This window comes from Pangasianodon hypophthalmus, chromosome 8, assembly GCF_027358585.1.
Source record: "Pangasianodon hypophthalmus isolate fPanHyp1 chromosome 8, fPanHyp1.pri, whole genome shotgun sequence".
In the NCBI taxonomy this organism is placed as follows: Eukaryota; Metazoa; Chordata; class Actinopteri; order Siluriformes; family Pangasiidae; genus Pangasianodon; species Pangasianodon hypophthalmus.
In genome coordinates this window covers 15,728,156-15,748,366 of record NC_069717.1, presented here as the reverse complement: position 1 = coordinate 15,748,366, position 20,211 = coordinate 15,728,156, and the positions used below count along the sequence as shown (strand labels likewise).

The following is a 20,211-nucleotide window of genomic DNA, read 5'->3' as shown; positions in this document are numbered from 1 at the left end:
TAGTTGATAAATCCTAGTGTATTTTTTATTGGTCAGACTTTGACAGGGTGTGGGGAAAAAAAAGAAAACCATTTTATGCTGATGCCACTTAAAACAAACATGTAATAACAATATCTCTTCTCTCCTTCTATGTGCCCAAACAGAGAGTGTCACTGAACTGCCTGGGTTGTTTTCTTGGCCAAATGCTCCTGTTCTGCTTTTCTTTTCATCATTTCCTCTCTCTGGACTAGTTGTATGCGCTCTGCTTCCCAGGCCTGCACATTCTTCTCGTACTGAGCCACATCTAGCTCCTCACACTTCTTCAGTTTCTCTTCAGCCAGGATGGACACAAGTGTATCCAGACTGCGCATCTCAACTTTCCCCTGTGTGTGTAGCTGCTTGTTCAGCTCCTGGACAGCAAAAGAAATAATCCAGTCAAATGTTAAACTCCAGCCAAAATTGCTATTTTTTCAGTTTTTAACAAAAATAAAAATAATGCTAAAAACCATGAAATAAAACACTAAATAACACTAAACATGAAATAAAATATTTTTAAGCCCTTATTTATTTTATGAAGGTTATGTGAACAACACAGTGAAATAAAGGCATGTTTGTTAAAATAAAATGTACAATTGTTTACCATTAAAATCAAAAGAAACAGCAACTAGACAGCTGAAGCAAATCAGTGAGGGTTAAATCTCTTTATGCTCAAACACTTCTTTTAATTGAGGTTTTGTCCATTAACTAGGTTTCTAGGTTACATTTATCAAACATTCGTATAGATAACAGATCATGATCAAAATTTGGAGTAGGAACAGCACATACACTAACCTTAAACCTAGCCATGTACTGTGGTAGTTTGGCTCTTTCAAGCCCATCATCTTCATCTATGGTAACAGTCTGGTTTTCTGCAGCTTCCTGTTCTGCTGCTTCAGAAGCAAGCGTTGATGTGAGTTCCTGCAGTATCGCCCGCATGTAGTCAAGCTGAAAAATACAAATAGCACATGATGTATACACTTATGTATTTGGCAAATGCTTTTATTCAAAGGCATATACAAGTGAGGTAGAGTACAATCCAAGTACACATATGTTAAAGAAGATAAAGGCAATACTGATAAAAGAGAGCTACACATAAACTTAAGGGTTAGACCAAATGGAGTACTGATGACTGCAACAAACACTGAAAATATAACCAAATACATGTGACATTCAGACTGGATCTGCAGATTAGCATGTTGCTAACAAAAAAAAAAAAAAAAAAAAAAAAAAGGTCTCATGAAAATGATTTTAAACTGCTACTACAGGTAGGAATACAGAGGCAGTAAGCTGTGCTGAAGCGTGACCATTTTCCCCACACCAGTGTTAAACAAACAGGCATGTCTGTCGTTATAAAAACAGACCTCAAAGATGAACATTTTGTGTGCATAAGAGTTTGAATGAAAAATTTTAATAGTAGAACGGAAAGGCTCAGAAATGCCTTATGGTTAATTCATATGGTTTCAGGGAGATTACTTAGGGGGCAGCACCTAATGATCTATGTACATTATTTTTTTTTTTAAACAAATGTAAGATCTTGACTATTACCTTTCAATCTTCAACCCATATTTCCTTTAACACACTTTCCATAATGTAAAATGTACCTTTTTCACCCTAAGGCCTTATGGAGACAATTACAAGAATTAATCTGTACCACAGATGTGAGCAATTTTGGTGAAACCTTGCTACATACTCACTGTTTCCTTGCATAATTTCAAATCTCCAGCATCACTGCACACTCTCTCCATAACAACCAGGCCTTTACTGAGATAACCAGTGGTCCACATCAAGGGCATGTTGTGAAACACTGCATGGATTCCTCTGGCCATCTCCACCTTACCTGATCAAAGGATGATAATTATGCAATTTTTAGAAGTAAATATATAAATATATTCATACCAAAAATACATGAATGCAACAAATAAACACAACCATATGCCACTTTTACAGGAGCTGTTGTTTGGTGCACTTTGAGATTTAAAGTAAAAGCTTTTATAAATGTTATAGATGCCCTTAACCCCTTAACTACTCAGACACGATTAGACTGTATGTATGTAGACTCGTTACTACTCGTTTACTACGTAAACCCATTTTATCTGTCAGAAGGGCCCATGTACAAAATCCAGCACATAAAAGCATATATAAAAAGTAATATTATGCAAGCTTTGAACATTTAATCAAAATTCTTCTTTATCAACTTTTTTAATAGGAAAACTAAAATTATAAGTTTAAGAAAGATAATTATTATATTTATTGGAACACTGTATACAGACCAATGAGTGCATGACCAAGTAACTGAGCATTAAGGCCAACAGAATTTTCCTGCTTCAGTCCAGCCAGCAGAAGAGCTGCTCCCATGTTCCTCTCCTCCTGCCACTGCACAAATTAAACAATGATTTTTTTTTTAAAGAAATATTCAGAATAGGCGAAAGTAGCTAAAATTCTAACATCAACAAATTGTCCTAATCTTACAAAAGCTAATACATTACATACTTGAAAAATAAAACACTCCAAAATTGACCGCTCCTCTTCATACCCCCCGAGACACATTTTGTTAACAAGCAACATATCCAAACATGTCCAAATTACATTTTTTGTCGGAAGTACAATAATTAAAAAAACACTATATTAAAATGGACTTTCCTAATTCTAGTTGGACATAATCATTGTGAAAGTTGCAAAGCCCAATTTCCTCTCTAGTCTATATGGTACACAGAGGCAAAGTATAACTAAATTTAAATCCAAAGCTGTAAGCACAGTCCTCATAGGTGTGATTATATATATATTTATACACACACACATACGTGGTACCCTCCTGCACTTCTGGGGTGACATCATTGTCATATCACCACCCCTAGACAAAACCACTACACTGAAGAAACCAATTACGCAAACTTTATTACTGAGCAGAAAACACAGACTATTGTGCAAAGCCTACCTGTTTAAATTATGTTTTTATATTCTACTTTAATTACTTGCCAAGTGTGTTTCATATTACCAGGGTTACTTCTGTATTTAAAGAAACAATTAAAAATTAGGCAAATGAAGAATGCCAGCACAAATTAAAAACATGACATTTCTTTACTCTAGATGTTGAATGCCAGATAATTGTAAGCATTAAGTATCAGCAACTTGTTGCCCTTTCTTTTTCTGCTGTGGCCATATCACTATTTATATATTTATTTATTTAAAAATAAAATGACTATTTGGTAGTCTTCTTAAGACATACATAACCCATTACTTCGATGCTGAAAAAAAGTGCTACACGTGATTTTTTCAGTTGAGGATCAAATCATTTATCTTTAAAGTACCCTTGCATAACCTATCAAATGATCCAGACTTTTTGAGCTTTTTAAGCTTAACAGTTTGCAAACACAATGACACAATACAATGTGGGCTTTGCTAAAAGCTAGAGCTGAAGGATGTGTCAGTGCAAACCCAAATCTCTTAAGCAGCCTATTTTATCCTACTTTTTTAACTGCTAATGAGAATTCTTTATAAACATGAACCAACTAGCACTACAAGCCTACATGGCAAACATTATTTGCTTTGAAGGTCAGCTGACATATAATGTGAACATAACCAAAAGCTATGCTCAGATAGGCAATTAAAAATTTCTTCTGCTAATATCAGGTAAGTGGTTTCAAATTTGATTAAAAAAAAAAAATCTGCACATGCATCATATCAACAATTGTGTCTATTTCTGAGATACATACGGTAAAGTCCGGCTTGGTTGCTAAATATTTGCTCAGGGCAAACAGGGATAAGATCTGTGTCGTGGGGAGGTCGAAAGCTTCCTGAAGCATCACCTCCTCGACAACTGAGCAGGCTCCTGTGATGATAAAGTAACAAAAACAGTCATTAAAAGATCTATTACAGATTATGGAGTAACTTTATAAATTAAGCAGTAATGGAAGCAGTAAAGCAATAACAGTCAAATCTTCAACTTTTCATTATTGCTCATACCCTTGTAGTCTTCATCTTTTAGGTAAGAGTCAATCAGGATATTAAATGTGAACTCATCTGGAAACATTCCAAATTGTACCTAAATATAAGAAAATCAATAATGTCAGATTTTTGTACAGTGTGGCACAGTGTGTGTGTGTGTGTGTGTGTGTGTGTGTGTGTGTGCGCCTAGCCATAATACACCAAACTTAACTAACCACCACTCAATGGAGGAAAAAAAGAAAAGAAAAAAAAAAAGTTCTATTACTTAAACTCAGATTTCTGAAAAACTCCTACCTTGTTCTTGAGTGTGTACAGAGCTCTGTCTCTGGCTCCATATTTAACACACTGTCGAAACCAGCTATGAATGGTCCAGTCACGGAGATACCAGCAGTTCGGACTGTGTCGAAACCTCGGAACACAGAACAGGGACAGACTGTTTAGAGCTAGAGCTTTACTTTTCTAATAAACTATTGATGCAATGTATTTCAGTTCAATGTATGGTTGTTTGGGGAAAAAAAACTAAAATGAAATAAAGATTTGTACTTACTTATATAAGTAATATTCTGCTTGATCAATTTCCTCTCTAGATGATATATTGTCTACAAACTAAAAAAAAAATAGAGGTCAGTTGATTTACACATATACACTAATGCCTTCAATGCAAAAATATATAAACATTTACACGAAGATATTTCATACAGGATTACTTATAAAAGATGGTGTACACAACTAAAAAATTTATCAATGTAAATAATTGATAACACTGAGCTTAGCACAAAAAGTAATACCAGAAAAATGGCCAATAACACAATAGATATATACATGATCTACACTCACAGAGCACTTTATTAGGAACACCTACGCATCTACGCATTCATGCAAATATCTAATCGTGTGGCAGCAGTGCAAGGCATAAAATCATGCAGATATGGGCCAGCAGCTATGGGTAATGTTCACATCAACCATCAGAATGGGGAAAAAAAAATGTGATCTCAGTGATTTTGACCGTGGCATGATTGTTGGTGCCAGATCGGCTGCTCTGAGTATTTGTATAAGAGATGATAATCTTGGATTTTCACACACAACAGTCGCTAGAGTCTCAGTATGGTGCAATAAAGAAAAAACATCCAGTGAATGGTACTTCTGAGAACTAGAGAAGTCAATGGAGATACAATGGACTACAACAGCAGAAGCCAACATTGGATTCCACTTCTGTCAGCCAAGAACAGAAAGCCAATGCTGCAGTGGGAACAGACTCACCAAAACTGGACAGATGAAGACTGGGGAAAAAAAAAACAACGTAGCCTGGTCTGATGAATCTCGATTTCTGCTGAGGCACACAGATGGTAGCGTCAGAATTTGGCACCAACAGCATGAACCCATGGACCCAACCTGCCTTGTGTCAACAGTACCGGCTGGTGGGGTTGGTGAAATGGTGTGGGAAATGTTTTCTTGGCACACTTTGGGCCTGTTAATACCAATCAAATACTGCCTGAATGCCACAGCCTGTTTGAGTATTGTTGTTGACTATGTGCATCCCTTCATGGCCACAATTTACCCATCTTCTAATGGCTACTTCCAGCATGATAAAGTCATCTCAAACTAGATTCATGAACAGGACAATGAGTTCAGTGTTCTTCAGTGGCGTTCCCAGTCACCATATCTGAATCCAATAGAACACCTTTGGGATCTGGTAGAACGAGAGATTCGCAGCATGAAAGTGCACCTGAAAAAAACATGATTGTGTGATGCAATCATGTCAACATGGACCAGAATCTCAAAGGAATATTTCCAACATCTTGTGGAATCCATGCCATGAAGAAATGAGGCTGTTTTGAGAGCAAAGGGAGGCCCTAGCCAGTATTAGTATAGTGTTCCTAATAAAGTGCTTGCTGACTGTAGGTCAGGGGTGCACAATTTCAATTTCAAAAATTACAAGTTAATTCCAACCAAGCATAAGCACACCAACTATTAAGGATGATTTATGCTTTCAGTATTGTGTATCACACAAATGAGACTGGAAGGATGCGGCCCTTGCAATAAAAAAAGCATTTACACACATTTGTAAATGAACATTTGCAATAAATAAATAAATAAATAAACATTCACCACTTTGTAAATAGCATAGTTGTATAATAGGCAATAGGCAATGTGTGCAAGGGCAGGGTCAAAGTTGGAGAGAAGAGTAATTGCTTATCAGAAAATGGCTGTTAATGATCTGTTATTTGAGGAATTGGAATTGAGGTGTGGCTACTTTTTCAGGTTAAACAGAAGAAGAGATGATCTGTTAGGCCAATTAACAAATGGAGATGAGACAATGGAAATCATAACTTTCTTGTAATGTCAGTCTGCAGAATAGATTGTTGTTATAGTCTCTCATGGAGACTCTGTGCTGTCCACGTCCACACAGCCATCTAGTTATAAAAATGACAAGTGCATTGTGGTGACCTGCTTGTGCCTGAAACACAAACTGAAAACACCCCCATTTGTAGATGGTCCAGGTGAACACTGTTGCTCCCTCACCCGTGATATTGTCAAAGAGCTAACTGGAAGCTTGTTCTCATACGTCTTGTCCATAAGCGAGGCCAGTTTAGCTGAAAACGATAAATGAAAACACTGAAGATAAACAGTACAACATAATCAACTTGCAAATAAGTCAAGCTCAAAGAACACCTCCAAAAAGTGAGGACTAAAGTCAAAGCTTTAGTATCTGCAATGACATGAGAAGAGACGACTAATGTTTTTAAAAGTCTGTTAAACAGTCTTGCATGGATGAATACTTCTGAATGTGGAAGAGCTTACCTAGGTTTTGGGGGTCGTGTTCTCTTTGCTCCCAGACTCTGGTGTCTGTGTATGCTGCTGAGAGCAGACATCTTCTGCCTGTAACGTACACAAAGGTTCATACCCAAATGCATGACCATACAGTGATCCACAGCTGGAAAGCTATTATTAAAAACCATGTTTTAAAAAGGGTTTAGGACAGGAGTCTTCAGTCTTATCCACAAAGGGCTGGTGTGGCTGCAGGCTTTCATACTAGCCAAATAGAAGGCACATTTGACAGTTGATTGAAGACCAAGATGAACTGATTAGCCAAGTGGAATCACAGTGGAAGTGGCCTGCAGCCACACCAGTTTTTTGTGGATAAGACTGAAAACCCCTGGTTTAGTTAATGTTTGGGATTCAACGACATTGTGGCCTGATGCAGCTAGCAACTGTGTCTTTAGCTAACAAGAACTACCTTTCCAACCAATTGATCGAAAATGAGTCTTTGGCTAATAACTGGGGTTCGTATTTTCCTAGTTTAGCATTTAACAGATTTATTTGCCTGTTCTTCATTGGAGATGCTTTAATAACTACATATCAGTAGCAATGCCATATTCTAGTATAACATTACTAGCTAGCTAGCAACCTTGGCAACCAAATCATACTCTATCAAAGTATTTACAATGAATAAACGCTTACAGATAAAAGAGAGAAAAGCCAGTTATCATAATGAAACTAAACGCTGAATTTAAAACTCACCACTTAAGCACGGAGTTACACATTTCAGCGGAGTCCTGACAGATAGGAGAAAGCGTTGCAGGATGGAGGCAGCCATGTTTGGGTTGTACCATCTCACGCTAGTGGGGGGGAGCTGTACGCTGTTTTTATATTTCTTAGCTTTTCTGTTTGTGCCTCTTCTGTTTTCTTATCGTATCTCATCCCAGACAACGAAATACATAGAGCCAATAGATTTTAAATGTGAGGGCAATTTATCCAGGGGAATTTATCGCGGTTTATTTTAAAAGTGAAATACTGCAGTGTGCCAGCAGAGGGCGCTTTTAGCCCGCGTTCGTAGCCTCAGGCTCCAACGTACACGTGTGGCGCCCTAGAAAAACCCTTGACAGCGTTTTACAGTGGAAAGGAAAAAGGAAAACATCGAAAGATCCCATTCCAACTCCACTGAAAGCGCCTGCACATTAATTGTATAAACATTTGACTGACAAATGCAACTACTATTTATTGATTTAACTTAATAGTATTTTTTAAATACCAACCTTTATTCATAGCCTACAGACTAATAAGTTATTTATCGGTCCAGGCCAGCTAGTAATTATTCCATTTTAATAACAAAAGCCTTCATGTTATCTTTAAAAAAGAGCAAATAGCCATTATATACTATTAAAATTCACTGTATTTACATTACAAACTAGATTATGAATCCTAACTTATTCTTTCATCTGTATATTATCTCATATTTAATCTTATCCTCAAGAAAATCTCTGCATTTCCCATTTTTAATTAAAGAATTTGTTTCAACTTTGTCTGCTTGAGATTTGTGTGGAGTATAAAGATTATGTATAATTTAATAGCTGGTATTTATACCGTTTACCAATGAAATCTATTATGTTTATGCTCATTTCGCTATTCACATATCCAAAAACGTGAAAAAGCATGACATTCAGTGCATAAGGAAAGCACACTAAATATGCAAGCTAGCAATTTAAACATCTTTAGGCAGACTGAGCATTTTTCCAGCCACATTTGTTAAACTGTCTCCTTATCTACCAAAGGTGATAGATGGCCATAGCTCTACAGATATCTGTTTTCACTCCTCTAACACACCAAATTTAGCCCACAAAGGCGTAGAAAATTAGCTGATGATTTGATATTGTAAACTGTGCGGTGCTTTGGACCCCATTTTCTTCACTTTGTTAATCTAATTGAGCAATAATTTTAACAGTGAAATGCAAGATTATAATGCTGATTAGCATATGTGAAAACATGTTAAAGACTAATGCAATTCTTTGACAATATCAAACAGGACTGAATTGTTTTCAGAGCTATATAAAATAAACTGTTCCACTTGTCTAAATGAAATACTGTAGCTGCTTTAGGCAGGAAATACAGTTATTTAGGACTTAGCTACTGGATTCTGCCAGTGCTTTGTGGCTTAAGGATAACTCGTCCTTTTATAGAAGAATTTTGTTCCACAAATGGAGAGTGGAAAGGAACATTACAATTTACTTCAACTAAGAAAGTGTGAATGGTCAACTGTTTTAACAGACATTATCACGAGTCTCGTTAAGACATATACATTTCCTGTGTTTAAATGATTCTTCTTTTTTTTTTTTAATCAGCCTCATTAAAAGTGCCTCATAAACCACTCGAATATAACAAAATGAAATGAAATCTTTACTGCATGGTGAGTAAGGCCAGTGGACGTTGTCACAGAAACAGATTTGCTGTAAACAGATAACAACAGCTTAGAATGAACAGGGATATAAATGACCTGATAGAAATAAAACACATGACACAAATAGAAAATATTCAATACAGAATGAAAACGAGACATCAGACACACTACACACACACTACACAATATAAATTCCTATGCAAAACAGTTGAGCAGTAAAAATGCAGGCTACAAAATGAATGAAAAAAGTGTACATAATAAGAGCAGTCTAAATGTAACTCAGTGATGTTTTATTCAAATGTTTACTGTAATACATTTTAGCTGTAATACAGGTCTGCTATTTTAAGAACAGTGTGTTCAAATATTATGTTTGTGAAGCCTCTCATGTACCTTCCCACTTATGTAGCAGAAGTGGAACTAGTAGGAGGAGAAAAAAACAACAGTGGTTTTATTTTCCACTTTGTTGCACCTTTCTCATGATGAAGACAGTTACAGATTATTCTTTGTCCTGACTCATCCAGAGGTTTCACTTCAGCAGACCTGAGTCGCAGTACCTGATTCTGCGGTGCTGCGTGCTTCCCGTTGGTCTTGGGACTGAAACATTGAGGTGGATGGAAGAGAGGATGAGGATATGAGTACTTCCTTTCCAGGTTCATGGTTTCACAAAGGGCTACCACCCAATAGAGGTGTGTGGATAGCCTGAAAGGGCTGAAAAACACATACAAAAAAGGATATTTAAGTCTGTGAGGAAGAGTTGAGTGTGGTTTTACACAAACCTTGCGTGAGATTATGAGATTTGTAAAAATGGAACTTTTTGTGTGTTTTTGGCGGCTTGTGCAGATAACACGCAGAATTGTGTTATCTGCATGTGTGATGGAGTATTAGAGTGTAGACAACACCAATGTCATAACAGTAAATAACTAAGTAAAACAAAACAAGAATGGTTTTTTGTGTTGCTTCTCCTCAAAAAATCTCAGTAACATATTGAGAAAGAGGACCTCTGGCAGCAGATATTTGTTTAGAAGGCTTTACGTTTAAGCTTTCATTATAGATCCAGTATTATAAGCAATCTACTAGTTTAGACGCACTCTACTAGTTTAACTAGTTTAACTAACGAACTTAACATTTCAGAATACAAGTCCTGATGGAATTATGGAATAATGTGCTCCTTCCAACAAATTTGCATAGTAAGGTATGATGCAGTATTTGCAATAAATACTGCTATCATACAGCCATTTCTCCCTTTCTAATGCTTCCTTGATACTGTCAGTGCTACAGGTGACCCAGGCCCAGACTGGCCATTAGGGAGATTCAGGAGAAATTCCAGAGGCCTGGCCTGCTCACTTATTTTTCCCTGAAATGCCACAAAGTGGCCTTCAAAGCCTGCAGTTCCCAGAAAATTTGGTCCATATAGTCAAACATGATTGGTTAATAAATCATGACCCCATAGTCATGCAACACTATTGGTCATCATTCACCTCATCTCTGTCCAGCTTCTGTAAGTAACGAGAAACAGCAATGTAGACACCCTAAACAATGAATAGCTAGAAAAAAAAGAAAAGCCCTGCAAGAGGAAAATAACAGACATTTTTAAAGTAACTCAAAGAGCAGTTAAGTCTGATCTGCAAACACAACCTGAGTATCACTATCTAGCAATTAAAGCTGCAACTGACTGCATAATTGACATTATTAGGTTATACAGCCTAACATATTTTTGTTATAATTAAATACTGTCTCTGAGAAACCTTGCTTTAAAAATGAAGCTCTTTCATAAGCAGTAAGCCCTGTCACATCCCCATATACCGCAGGGTTATCTAGCTAGCACCAATCACCTAAACTGAAAATAGTAGCCAACATTGATAGTCAGTGAGTGGTTAGCTTGATGGAAGTTTGCTAGCTGTGACAGAATGATCAGCCAAGAACAGGAAGTGAAATTACAGGTACAAAACAGACAGAAAGAAAAAAATAATAAGCTATTTGTCTAAGGGTCAGTCTCAATATTTCAATATTATGATAGTGATCTTGCACTAAAGAAATTCCATGATTTGATTTAGTAGTGTAGCTTATAACCTTATTCGCATGGTGCTGTGGCTTCTGTACACTGCAGTACTGGTGTTATAGATTAGATAGATGAGGGAAACTGAGACTGAGATATTGAGAATAGTATTTCTAAAAAAAAACCTGTGCATTCTGAAATGAAAGAGTGGTTATTTGGGGTACTGCAGCCTTCCTGTCAGCTCAAACCAGTCTGTCCATAAACCCTATAGACTACTGTGCATGAAAATCTCAAGATTTCTGAGATACTCAAAACAGCCCATCCAGCACCAGCATCCATGCCATGGTCACTGAGATTACATTTTCCCCCCATATTGATGTTTGATATGAACACTAATTAAGATCTATTTGATTAAATAAGCAGCTGTACAGAAGTTCCTAATAAATTGGTTGATGACTACATTGCAGTAGGTGTCACCCCACAAAGTCTGTGCTGCTGCTACCTGGGTGTCCCCGTACACTTTCTCCACCCCTCATGGTGGTGTGAGTATGGCGGTCATCTCTGATCACCTTACAGGTTAGTTCTAAGGTGAATCCTGTTCCTCATGGCACTGTTGGCATACATTGTCCAGGTGATTAACACCAACCCCTGGTGGTTAGGAAGTGTGAAATATAACAGTAGTTATGTATGTAACTGTAGTTTCATGAGCACCCCATAACTGTCAGGGTTCCTTGTCATTTGGAAAATGTGCCAGCTCCATGAGAAGGTTCAAGGAAAAGGTAGCTGCATGATGGAGGTATTTAATGCAAGTACTGTCATATGTCACTGCATTACTTCAGGTCTCAGCAAGCATATGCATGTGTACAAGTGTTTCACACTGCCCCTTGCTGCTATCCGGGGTTAATATATGTAACTAGGAATAAAAGTATAAAAAGATGAGAAAATGCATTTTTTCAAATAATTAGTTGTGAAATCAGTGCATTCTTTTAGCTTAATAGACCACTGCTGACAAATAGTGTGATGAATTGCAATGGCAAGTGTTACAATTATCTTTGTATGGTGAACAATTGCATATTTTCTTTCCCATAAGAGCATCAATTACGATAAACAATGGCAGATACCAAGTATTACAGAAATGACTGTGATCTAGACCTCCCACAGAGTTCAGACAAGGCTTGTTTGATCAGGTTATGTGATGCATTCTGTTGTACTTCCTTTCTTTTTCCAAGAAGCTAAATATGTTTCAAGAAAGTTAGAACAAATAATATTAATATAAAGAATTAGAAAGACAGTTAAAAAGACTTGTCATCTTCATTTTTTTGTATTATTTAGAAAAGGAATGAAGGATTTATCACCTTTATTACACCTAAATTACCCAACTAATGTTCTTAGATATTAATGAAACTGAATGTGGTTTGCCTTCGTTCTGAAATGCAGTAGGTGGTCAGTCAACTTTGGTGAAGCTTTTTTTTTTTGAAGCTCTATACGAAAGTTACAGGAGTTTATTCAAAATTAATAGGCTGGTTTATAATGTCTTGAACTGAAAATACATGCATGTAAATGAAAGGTGATGGCAGAGCTAGACAGTATTTTTAAAACTTATTTATTATTTATAAATACAGATTAGGATTCACACATCACAGAAAAAAACACAATCACAGCAACTTCCTTTTAGAATTATTTACATGTTATTTCTCAAAAAACGTTATCAAATGTTATGAAAATATCAGTACATAAAACATTGATTTATCAGTCATTTCTGAAATCATGTTCTTTATTAATTGTAAATCTCCTTCTTACAAACTATACAATAGGTTAAAGCATGCACACTGTTAGAGATTATGTATTAAGTAACATTTGGGGAAACAATTATATTAATTACTTTAAATAATATGCTGTTATTAGCAAATTCATTCATGCTACAACACTACTGGAAATGAAGACTGTTTCACAGATTTATTTCACTTTTTTTCTTTTCCAAAAGACATTTTAAGGATATCTTTATAAGACTTCATTCACAGCTTAATTTTCTATCCCGATATGTTCGACTACAGTAGAGCTCTCCATCAGAGACTGAGCCTTGCTGACTCTCCCTGTAACGTATGCACTGGAGCTCCTCTTTGCTCAAGTTGAACTGCTTTCCACTCCTCTCCTCTTCTTCTTCATGGATCATCCCATCCTCTTCCTCCTCATCTTCATCGTCTGCCTCTCTGGCTCCTCCCAGTTCTGTCTGGTAACGGTCAGGGCTGTACTGGCTCATCCTGTACAAGCTGTCCTCATCTTCCTCACGGCTCTCACCATCTGACTGAGAAAGACGGAGTTGGGGATGGCTCTTCTGGGACAGATCGAAAGGCTTGTCCTGACTGAAGCGAGACAGGAGACGGAGAGGGCTGGAAAGACATAACCGTCCTCTGCGCCTGAATACTTCAGAGAGAAGACAATATTGGATGCAATATTATAATTGTAATTTGTAATAACTGATAATTATTTTAAAAAACATTCTTGATTTGCAATGAAAAAAAAAATAGGTAGCTTAAAATGACCCAAATGCTGTTGACTGTAATACTCTGTACCTCGTGCATCTAGTCCTCGGTCCATGATGCCGTGTTTGACCTTCATGTGCCGGGTCAGATTCCCTTTCAGAGTGAACTTGCTGGGGCAGTACAGGCACTTGAAAGGTTTGCTGTCTGAGTGCAAGTGCATGTGTCCCATCAGATTATGCATTCTGTTGAACTCCTTCCCACATAGCTGAAAAGAGAATATAACCATTCAGGCTGCAGATAATTAATATAACTGGAACTTTATAGACATAGTAGTAACAAAGCTGTTATTTCTGCATTGTACATTGAAAGGAACACACAGAAATTCCTTCCACCATTTGCTCCACTTGAGTTACAGATTTAAGTAGAGTTCAAGGAAACACAGAGAAAACAGTGCAGTAAATTTAGCTGTTATCAAACACACTTGGAGCTAAGAGTAATCATGAATGGGTGAGCAGAGCAGCAAAAGGAAGAGGCCAGCAGTAAGGGCCAGAAGCCTACTGGGAAGGGCACTCCTGTGCTGTCCTTCCTCTACATTATTTTTTTCATTAGGGTGGGCCTTTCCTTCAGGAGGAGAGAGGGACTGTAAACTGTCCAAAAGGACCGTGAGAAAACAGGAAGTACTCCCAAGCGCAAGAGAAAGCGAGATGAAATCTATTTGTGGGGCCTTTTCTCAAGGGACAAGTGCGCTATTGTTACAGGGGCAGTTTGTGAGGAGATATCCTTCCTATGAACAAGGAGACATAAGGTTGCCAAAAACGAAGCTATCTGGTCATCGCCTCAAGCCGCCCATCTCAGCCTAAGGTCAGAAGCATTCCAAAACAGCAAGGACCCCTAAATGACTTGTTTTGGTATTACCTGTTCAAGGATTTGCATTTCTGCAAGTATGTCATATTCAATATGCTACCAATGCATGTCAGTTTGCTTCAGTGAGTTAATAAGAGCAGGTAGAAATTTAACCAAAACTGAAATGTATTCAACTCCTAACACTTTTATGATGTCAGCTGAAATGATGCTATTCATGTTGTAATGACCAAATACAGCCTCATCTGGAAACTGAAGATTTTACCCGACCTTGGCCTTTACTAATTTTCTTTATTTCCCATGTTATGAGAGTCAGGCTCGCATAATAATATCTCTCTTTGGGTTTGGTTGGGTTATGCTGTGACTCACCTTGCATTTGTAAGGCTTGATGTCTGAGTGGACAATCATGTGGGCCTTGAGTGTCTGCTTCTGGACAAAGCTCTTGTAGCACAGGTGGCACTGGTAGGCTCGGATGTTGGTGTGGATTAAAATGTGGCGCTTCATGTTAGCCAGCAGGGTAAACTCACGGCCACAGATGCGGCACTTATGCTCCTTCACTCCCTGCAAAACATGTTGAAATTACTTCATGAAAAGAGGAGTAGGATATGTTAAAGGTCCTTATACATCATGCAGTTGATGTGACACTATAATGAATGCCATTATCTTAATCCAAAATGTTGACTTTATTAATATCTAAATCCAAATTTTAAAACTGCAAGGTTCTCAGTCTGCACATTATAAGGCTTACTCACTTTATACATGGTCTGATACAACTAAACTGCAACATTTTGTTGTATTCTGCAACTACTTCATCTTGCCCTTATCTATCCAAGAATATTCACACTTACCTTGTGGGTAAGGGTGTGCTGCTTGAGGTGATGGGACTGCACAAACTCCATACCACACTCACTACAGATGAATGGCCGTATGTCCTTGTGCTTCATCATGTGGTTTTGCAGCTGACTTGGGTACTGGAAGCTCTTGCCACACTCGCTGCAGTTGTACTGTGCTGGTCCACGGTGGACTGTCAGATGTCGTTTCAGCTGCGCAAGTGTTGGAAAGTCGAGGCCACACTCAACACACACATTTTCTTGGCCCCTCTCATGCTTAAGCTCGTGAGCCTTAAGCTCACTGGGATAGGCGAAGCCTCGAGCACACACACTGCAACTGTATGGTTTGATATCACTGTGTTGCATCATATGTCTCTTCAGGTGACTTGTCTGAGTGAATGCCTTGTGGCACACCTGGCACTTATGGGGACGGGCACCTTGGTGGGTGAGCATGTGTGTGTGCAGGTGGCTCAGCTGCTTGAAAAGCTTCCCACAGAGGCCACAGCCATGTGGCTTGATGCCACTGTGGCCCAGGATGTGCGTAACAAGATTGTACTTAGAAGTGTAGGACTTCTCACACATTCGGCACTTCCAGCGTTTCTGTTCACCTCCTACATCCACATAGTAGCTGTCATCTATGTGGATGTTCAGGCCAAACTTCTCAGCACTGCTCAGCCCAGCTCTGGAGCCATCCGCGGTTCTTCTGTAGTATCTTGGCACCTCACGTTGGTAGAAGGAATTGGGAGAAAGGTGCATGACTGGGCCTGGCATCAGGAACGGGAAAGGGACCAAGCTTGGGCGGAGGGGTGGGAAGTATGGAGAAGGAGGGTGCAGGAGAAGAGGGGATGAAGGCCATATTGGCATGGGTTTCACTGTTTCTTGTTTGACCTGCACTGTATCGTATCTGCCCAGGACTCTATGAAACTGAAGCTTGTTGAGATCAATCATCTCTGGGATATATTTGTGTGGTAGAGGTTTGGTAGGGACAGGTTGAGCAATAGGGTAGGGTAGATGGGAGAGGTCAACAGTTCTGGTAATGGAATCATCTGCCCTTTTGGGCTCATAATCATTGAGGTCCATATTGAGAGGGTTGAGCAGCTGGTCTGCCAATAAAAAAACCTCTCAGATAGAAAGATGTTATGGTTATGGGTCTGGACAAGTCCTCAGATTAGTGTCAGTTGGGTTCTTTCTTTTACCATAAATTATGGATTTGTCCATCACGTGCCTGGGAAGATAAAAATCAAAAGTCATTTATGTAAATGTAAATTCATAGTAGTTGACATGGAGTAGAGATTCATTATATTTGATATTGACAATAGATATTTTTTAAAAAAAAATCAATATTAAAGACAAACTGTATTGAGAAAGTATCAATGCTCATGACCAATATTCAAACAGGAAGTGTATACAGATTGATGAACCACTTTTGTCACTTTTTTGTCACATTTTTCGCTTCTCCATGTTGGTTTACTGAACTCATCTTTCACTTGGCCACACCAAGCACTTCTCTCTTTGCACCAGACTTCTCAACAATCATCTGTTTGAATTTTTTTAGGTGAAATGTAAACGTACCCTATCTCTTTTCAACAGCGTATAGCAGTTTGCCTTTGGCTAACATTGCTAAATAGAGGGAAAGTGAATGAGGAAGATATAAAAAAATATAAAAGAGAAATACCGGAACTTCAGCAGTTCTTCTTCGTGTTGGTATTTTGGGTTTGTGACATTGTTATTACTCTGAAAAGAATTTCCCAAAAATACCACAATTGGTTTTAAACTCATGATCTTAACTGTAAAATAAAAACCTAAAATCTGGCCCCAATTAAGCAGAAAATGCTGTATATGTAAAGAACACATCATACACTTTTGTCCCATAAATAGGTGGTTATAATGTGAAATACATGTGGTGTTTTGAAGTCCAAGTCATGTCCAGTATTCACCGAATGTAGACGGGGGTAAATAAAATCGACCTTTTTTGCGCCTAGCATTAAGCAGATAACATACATGACATGAACAGGGAGACAATTTACTAAGACACAGTGAAAATCTACATTATATGAAAGTATACATGCTTAGCATAGAGTATATTGCATGGCCAAACAAAAGGAGCAACGACAAACAACTCATAATACACCCATCAACACCCACATAAACACCTGTAAAAACTAAATAGACTCACTTCAGTGACCACAAGGACTCTGCCCAGCTTGCTGTCCCTGATGGATTCAGGTAATAAACTCAAGCTCCTCCTCGCTCAATGTTCCCCGATTAAACACTACACTAGCCTCTGTCTGCGTGTGAGTGTGTTAGCGAGCCATGCGCTTACCTGTCGCTTGCCCCGTGCTCTGGACAATGAGCCTCCAACACAGCAGACAGCATTTGAAGTGACTTAAGAAAGAGAACAGGAACAATCACTTTGTTCCCATTTTTCAGATGAGTACCTTCGGAGAGAAGGAAGGAAGGGAGGGGAGAGGAAGTCAACAAGCCTGTGCCTTCCTGTCGAAAAATAAGGAAACATTAGATAGACATCTCCATTCCTCTTCAAACTTTTACACTTGTGTGGCTTAGAAAAAACTAAATATGTTTATTATTTACAGATGAGTAGATTTAGAGTTGATCGTCATAGGAATGTTGTACACATTGTGGATGCTTTAGACAAGCACTGAAGGAAGAACCTCATAGTGCATAGGGGTTTAACTCCTCTATCGGTTGTCTGTTTTGATGGGAATGGAGAAAGCCTCAGAGTTCCAGTAAAGATACAGTGAAGGAAATGTTTTACTCTTTGCCTTAAGTGCAGTATCATCACAGTTTTATTCAGGAGGCAGAGTACAAAACCTGACAAAGGAACTAATTTAAGACTGAGAGCTCATTTAAGACTGAGAGCAAGAGTAGTATATAAACCATATAAGATTAAAGCTGAATTAGATACAGTATGTTATCACAATACAAGGTCTTTTACAATGCATTCTCTGCTTCTGAGCAAGTTTACTTCTGGGCTCAACAGAATTTTTTTTTTTTAAATCAAGTTTTGTTAACTGTAGAACCGAATGTCATGTTTTTTGGTATTTCACAAACTGCGACATATCTGCTGACAGCTTCACATTTTCAAAGAAGAAATTTAATGAGATGTACTAGAGGTGTCCAAAGTCCACCCCAGGGTCAAACGCGGCCCACGGACAGGCGTTAATTGGCCTGTGGTTTCTGTCTTAGAATGTATGATATGTGGCCCGCCGACCATGTTGTGATTTTTCCTTTCACCTGACAGTGGCAGTAAACTGTAGCTTAACTGCAAGAGCCTTTTTTTTCTCTGACTACACCTGCAAATTAATTTAGCAAATGCGTGCACAAATGCATGTGCCTCATATGTCAAGAGACTGTTGTGGCAACTAAGAAATTTAATTTCATGAGACATTATGATATCATGGGCATTGCAAAAAACATTCAGAGGATGAGAGGGCAGAGAAACAGCAACAGCTGGAAGCTATAATGACAGAAGTAACTTTTTATCAGAGCAAATGGGACACAAAACATTACTAGAGCTGATAAATGGCAATGCTTCCAACCAGTAAGCATGGAAAACCTTTCATGAATTCTTGAAATAGTCCTTAACTATGAATATCATCTTGTGTCTCACAGCTACATCTGTCAGGTGATACCCTGCTGCAGTTATTCCACTAAAATTAAATTCACTATATTGAAACAAAAAAAAATTATTTTGGTGACTTCCCCCTTGGGTCTTTTGATGGGTTTTTGATGTGTCCCCCTGTGAAAAAACTTTGGACACCCCTGAGGGATACCACTACAAGAGCACTATGTATTACTAAGTATTAGTACTTTGAAAGGTGCTAGAATTAATTTTAATGTTGTAAAATATTACTCTCGGCCTTCAGTAGTTAAAGTAGTCGATCAGGGTTTAAAGTTGTATTATTGGCTCCTATTATTGTTCTTTAAAAAATAGCATCTTCTGTTTTAAAGTACTTGTCACATGTTAAAGAATGCGCTAATAATATAACATCAGTAAGTATATCGGTATAAACTAGTGGTATAACTGTTTCAGATTTCCTTTTCACAGCCATACTAGTTTATCAGAACAGACATATTCTGGAACGTTTGGCTAACGTATCTATATTCTTGCATTTTACTCAGCGGAAGAAGCTAACTGAACAAATCAAATGGTAGAAGAAACATCTTTAATTATCATGATCATCATCACATCATGTCATAACTCTTATTACACCAGTTAACCTGCTGACCTGACAGAGGAACAATCATTTCGATTAAAGATTTGGTGTGTGTGTGTGTGTGTGTGTGTGTGTGTGAGTGAGTGTGCATACATTCACAGTGCGATTCATAGGTAAAGGGTTCAGTGACACCCATGTTTTAAGTAGGCTCATGTGTATATATTCCACATACGTGTAATGTGCTCAGTAGATTAAAAGTCACATTCTGAGTGCCTTTTGCAAGAACATTCTTTTGTACAGCAGACTCACAGAGCTTTTGCTGATTACATTCAGCTATAAATCACCATGAAGCAATATGTTCAGACTTGGTGATAGATCATTAATGAACTAAACAGCTTTTGCCCAGTTACTGATATTCTTAATTATCATTTGCCTCTTCTTGAATCTGAGACTTCAGCCATGACAAAAATAGCAGACAGTTCATGTCTACATATAAGACAATTTGAAAGGGAAGAGCGAAACTACATGAAGTCTGTTTTTCATTTGACTAAGCTTTCCTTTCTCGTCATTATACTGGTCCCCTCCTGTGGTAAATGCAGGATCACGCACACGAGACACAAGTCTGTAGTGACCTCTGCTTGACATTAGGCCATGGGGCCTAATGGTTCAAATCATTCACCTAATTAGATTATTAACTGCTGTGATTAAGATTAAATCATTAGAT

At 38.0% G+C, this 20,211-nt stretch overlaps 2 protein-coding genes across 4 annotated transcripts; both read right to left on the bottom strand.

The window, feature by feature from the left end:
- Window positions 1–7,706, bottom strand: mrps27 (mitochondrial ribosomal protein S27). Its single transcript, XM_026927175.3, has 11 exons — window positions 7,486–7,706; window positions 6,766–6,843; window positions 6,487–6,557; window positions 4,511–4,569; window positions 4,258–4,372; window positions 3,982–4,060; window positions 3,732–3,847; window positions 2,289–2,391; window positions 1,713–1,855; window positions 811–963; window positions 1–389 (listed from the first exon to the last, which is right to left on the bottom strand). The coding sequence occupies exons 1-11, from the start codon at window positions 7,559–7,561 to the stop codon at window positions 150–152; spliced, it is 1,233 nt and encodes a 410-aa protein (XP_026782976.1). The 5' UTR covers window positions 7,562–7,706; the 3' UTR covers window positions 1–149.
- Window positions 7,707–12,748: 5,042 nt separating this feature from the next.
- On the bottom strand, window positions 12,749–17,767 carry znf366 (zinc finger protein 366). Of its 3 annotated transcripts, none has more exons than XM_026928384.3 (5): window positions 17,633–17,767; window positions 15,328–16,534; window positions 14,849–15,040; window positions 13,709–13,883; window positions 12,749–13,559 (listed from the first exon to the last, which is right to left on the bottom strand). In XM_026928384.3, exons 2-5 carry the CDS (start codon window positions 16,387–16,389, stop codon window positions 13,147–13,149), a joined length of 1,842 nt encoding a protein of 613 aa, XP_026784185.3. In that variant the 5' UTR covers window positions 16,390–16,534; window positions 17,633–17,767; the 3' UTR covers window positions 12,749–13,146. The 3 variants fall into 3 exon arrangements, with proteins under 3 accessions (XP_026784185.3, XP_026784194.3, XP_026784204.3); XM_026928393.3 differs by having other exon boundaries at window positions 17,486–17,648; XM_026928403.3 differs by lacking the exon at window positions 17,633–17,767 and adding an exon at window positions 16,985–17,432.
- Between the last annotated feature and the right edge of the window lie 2,444 nt (window positions 17,768–20,211).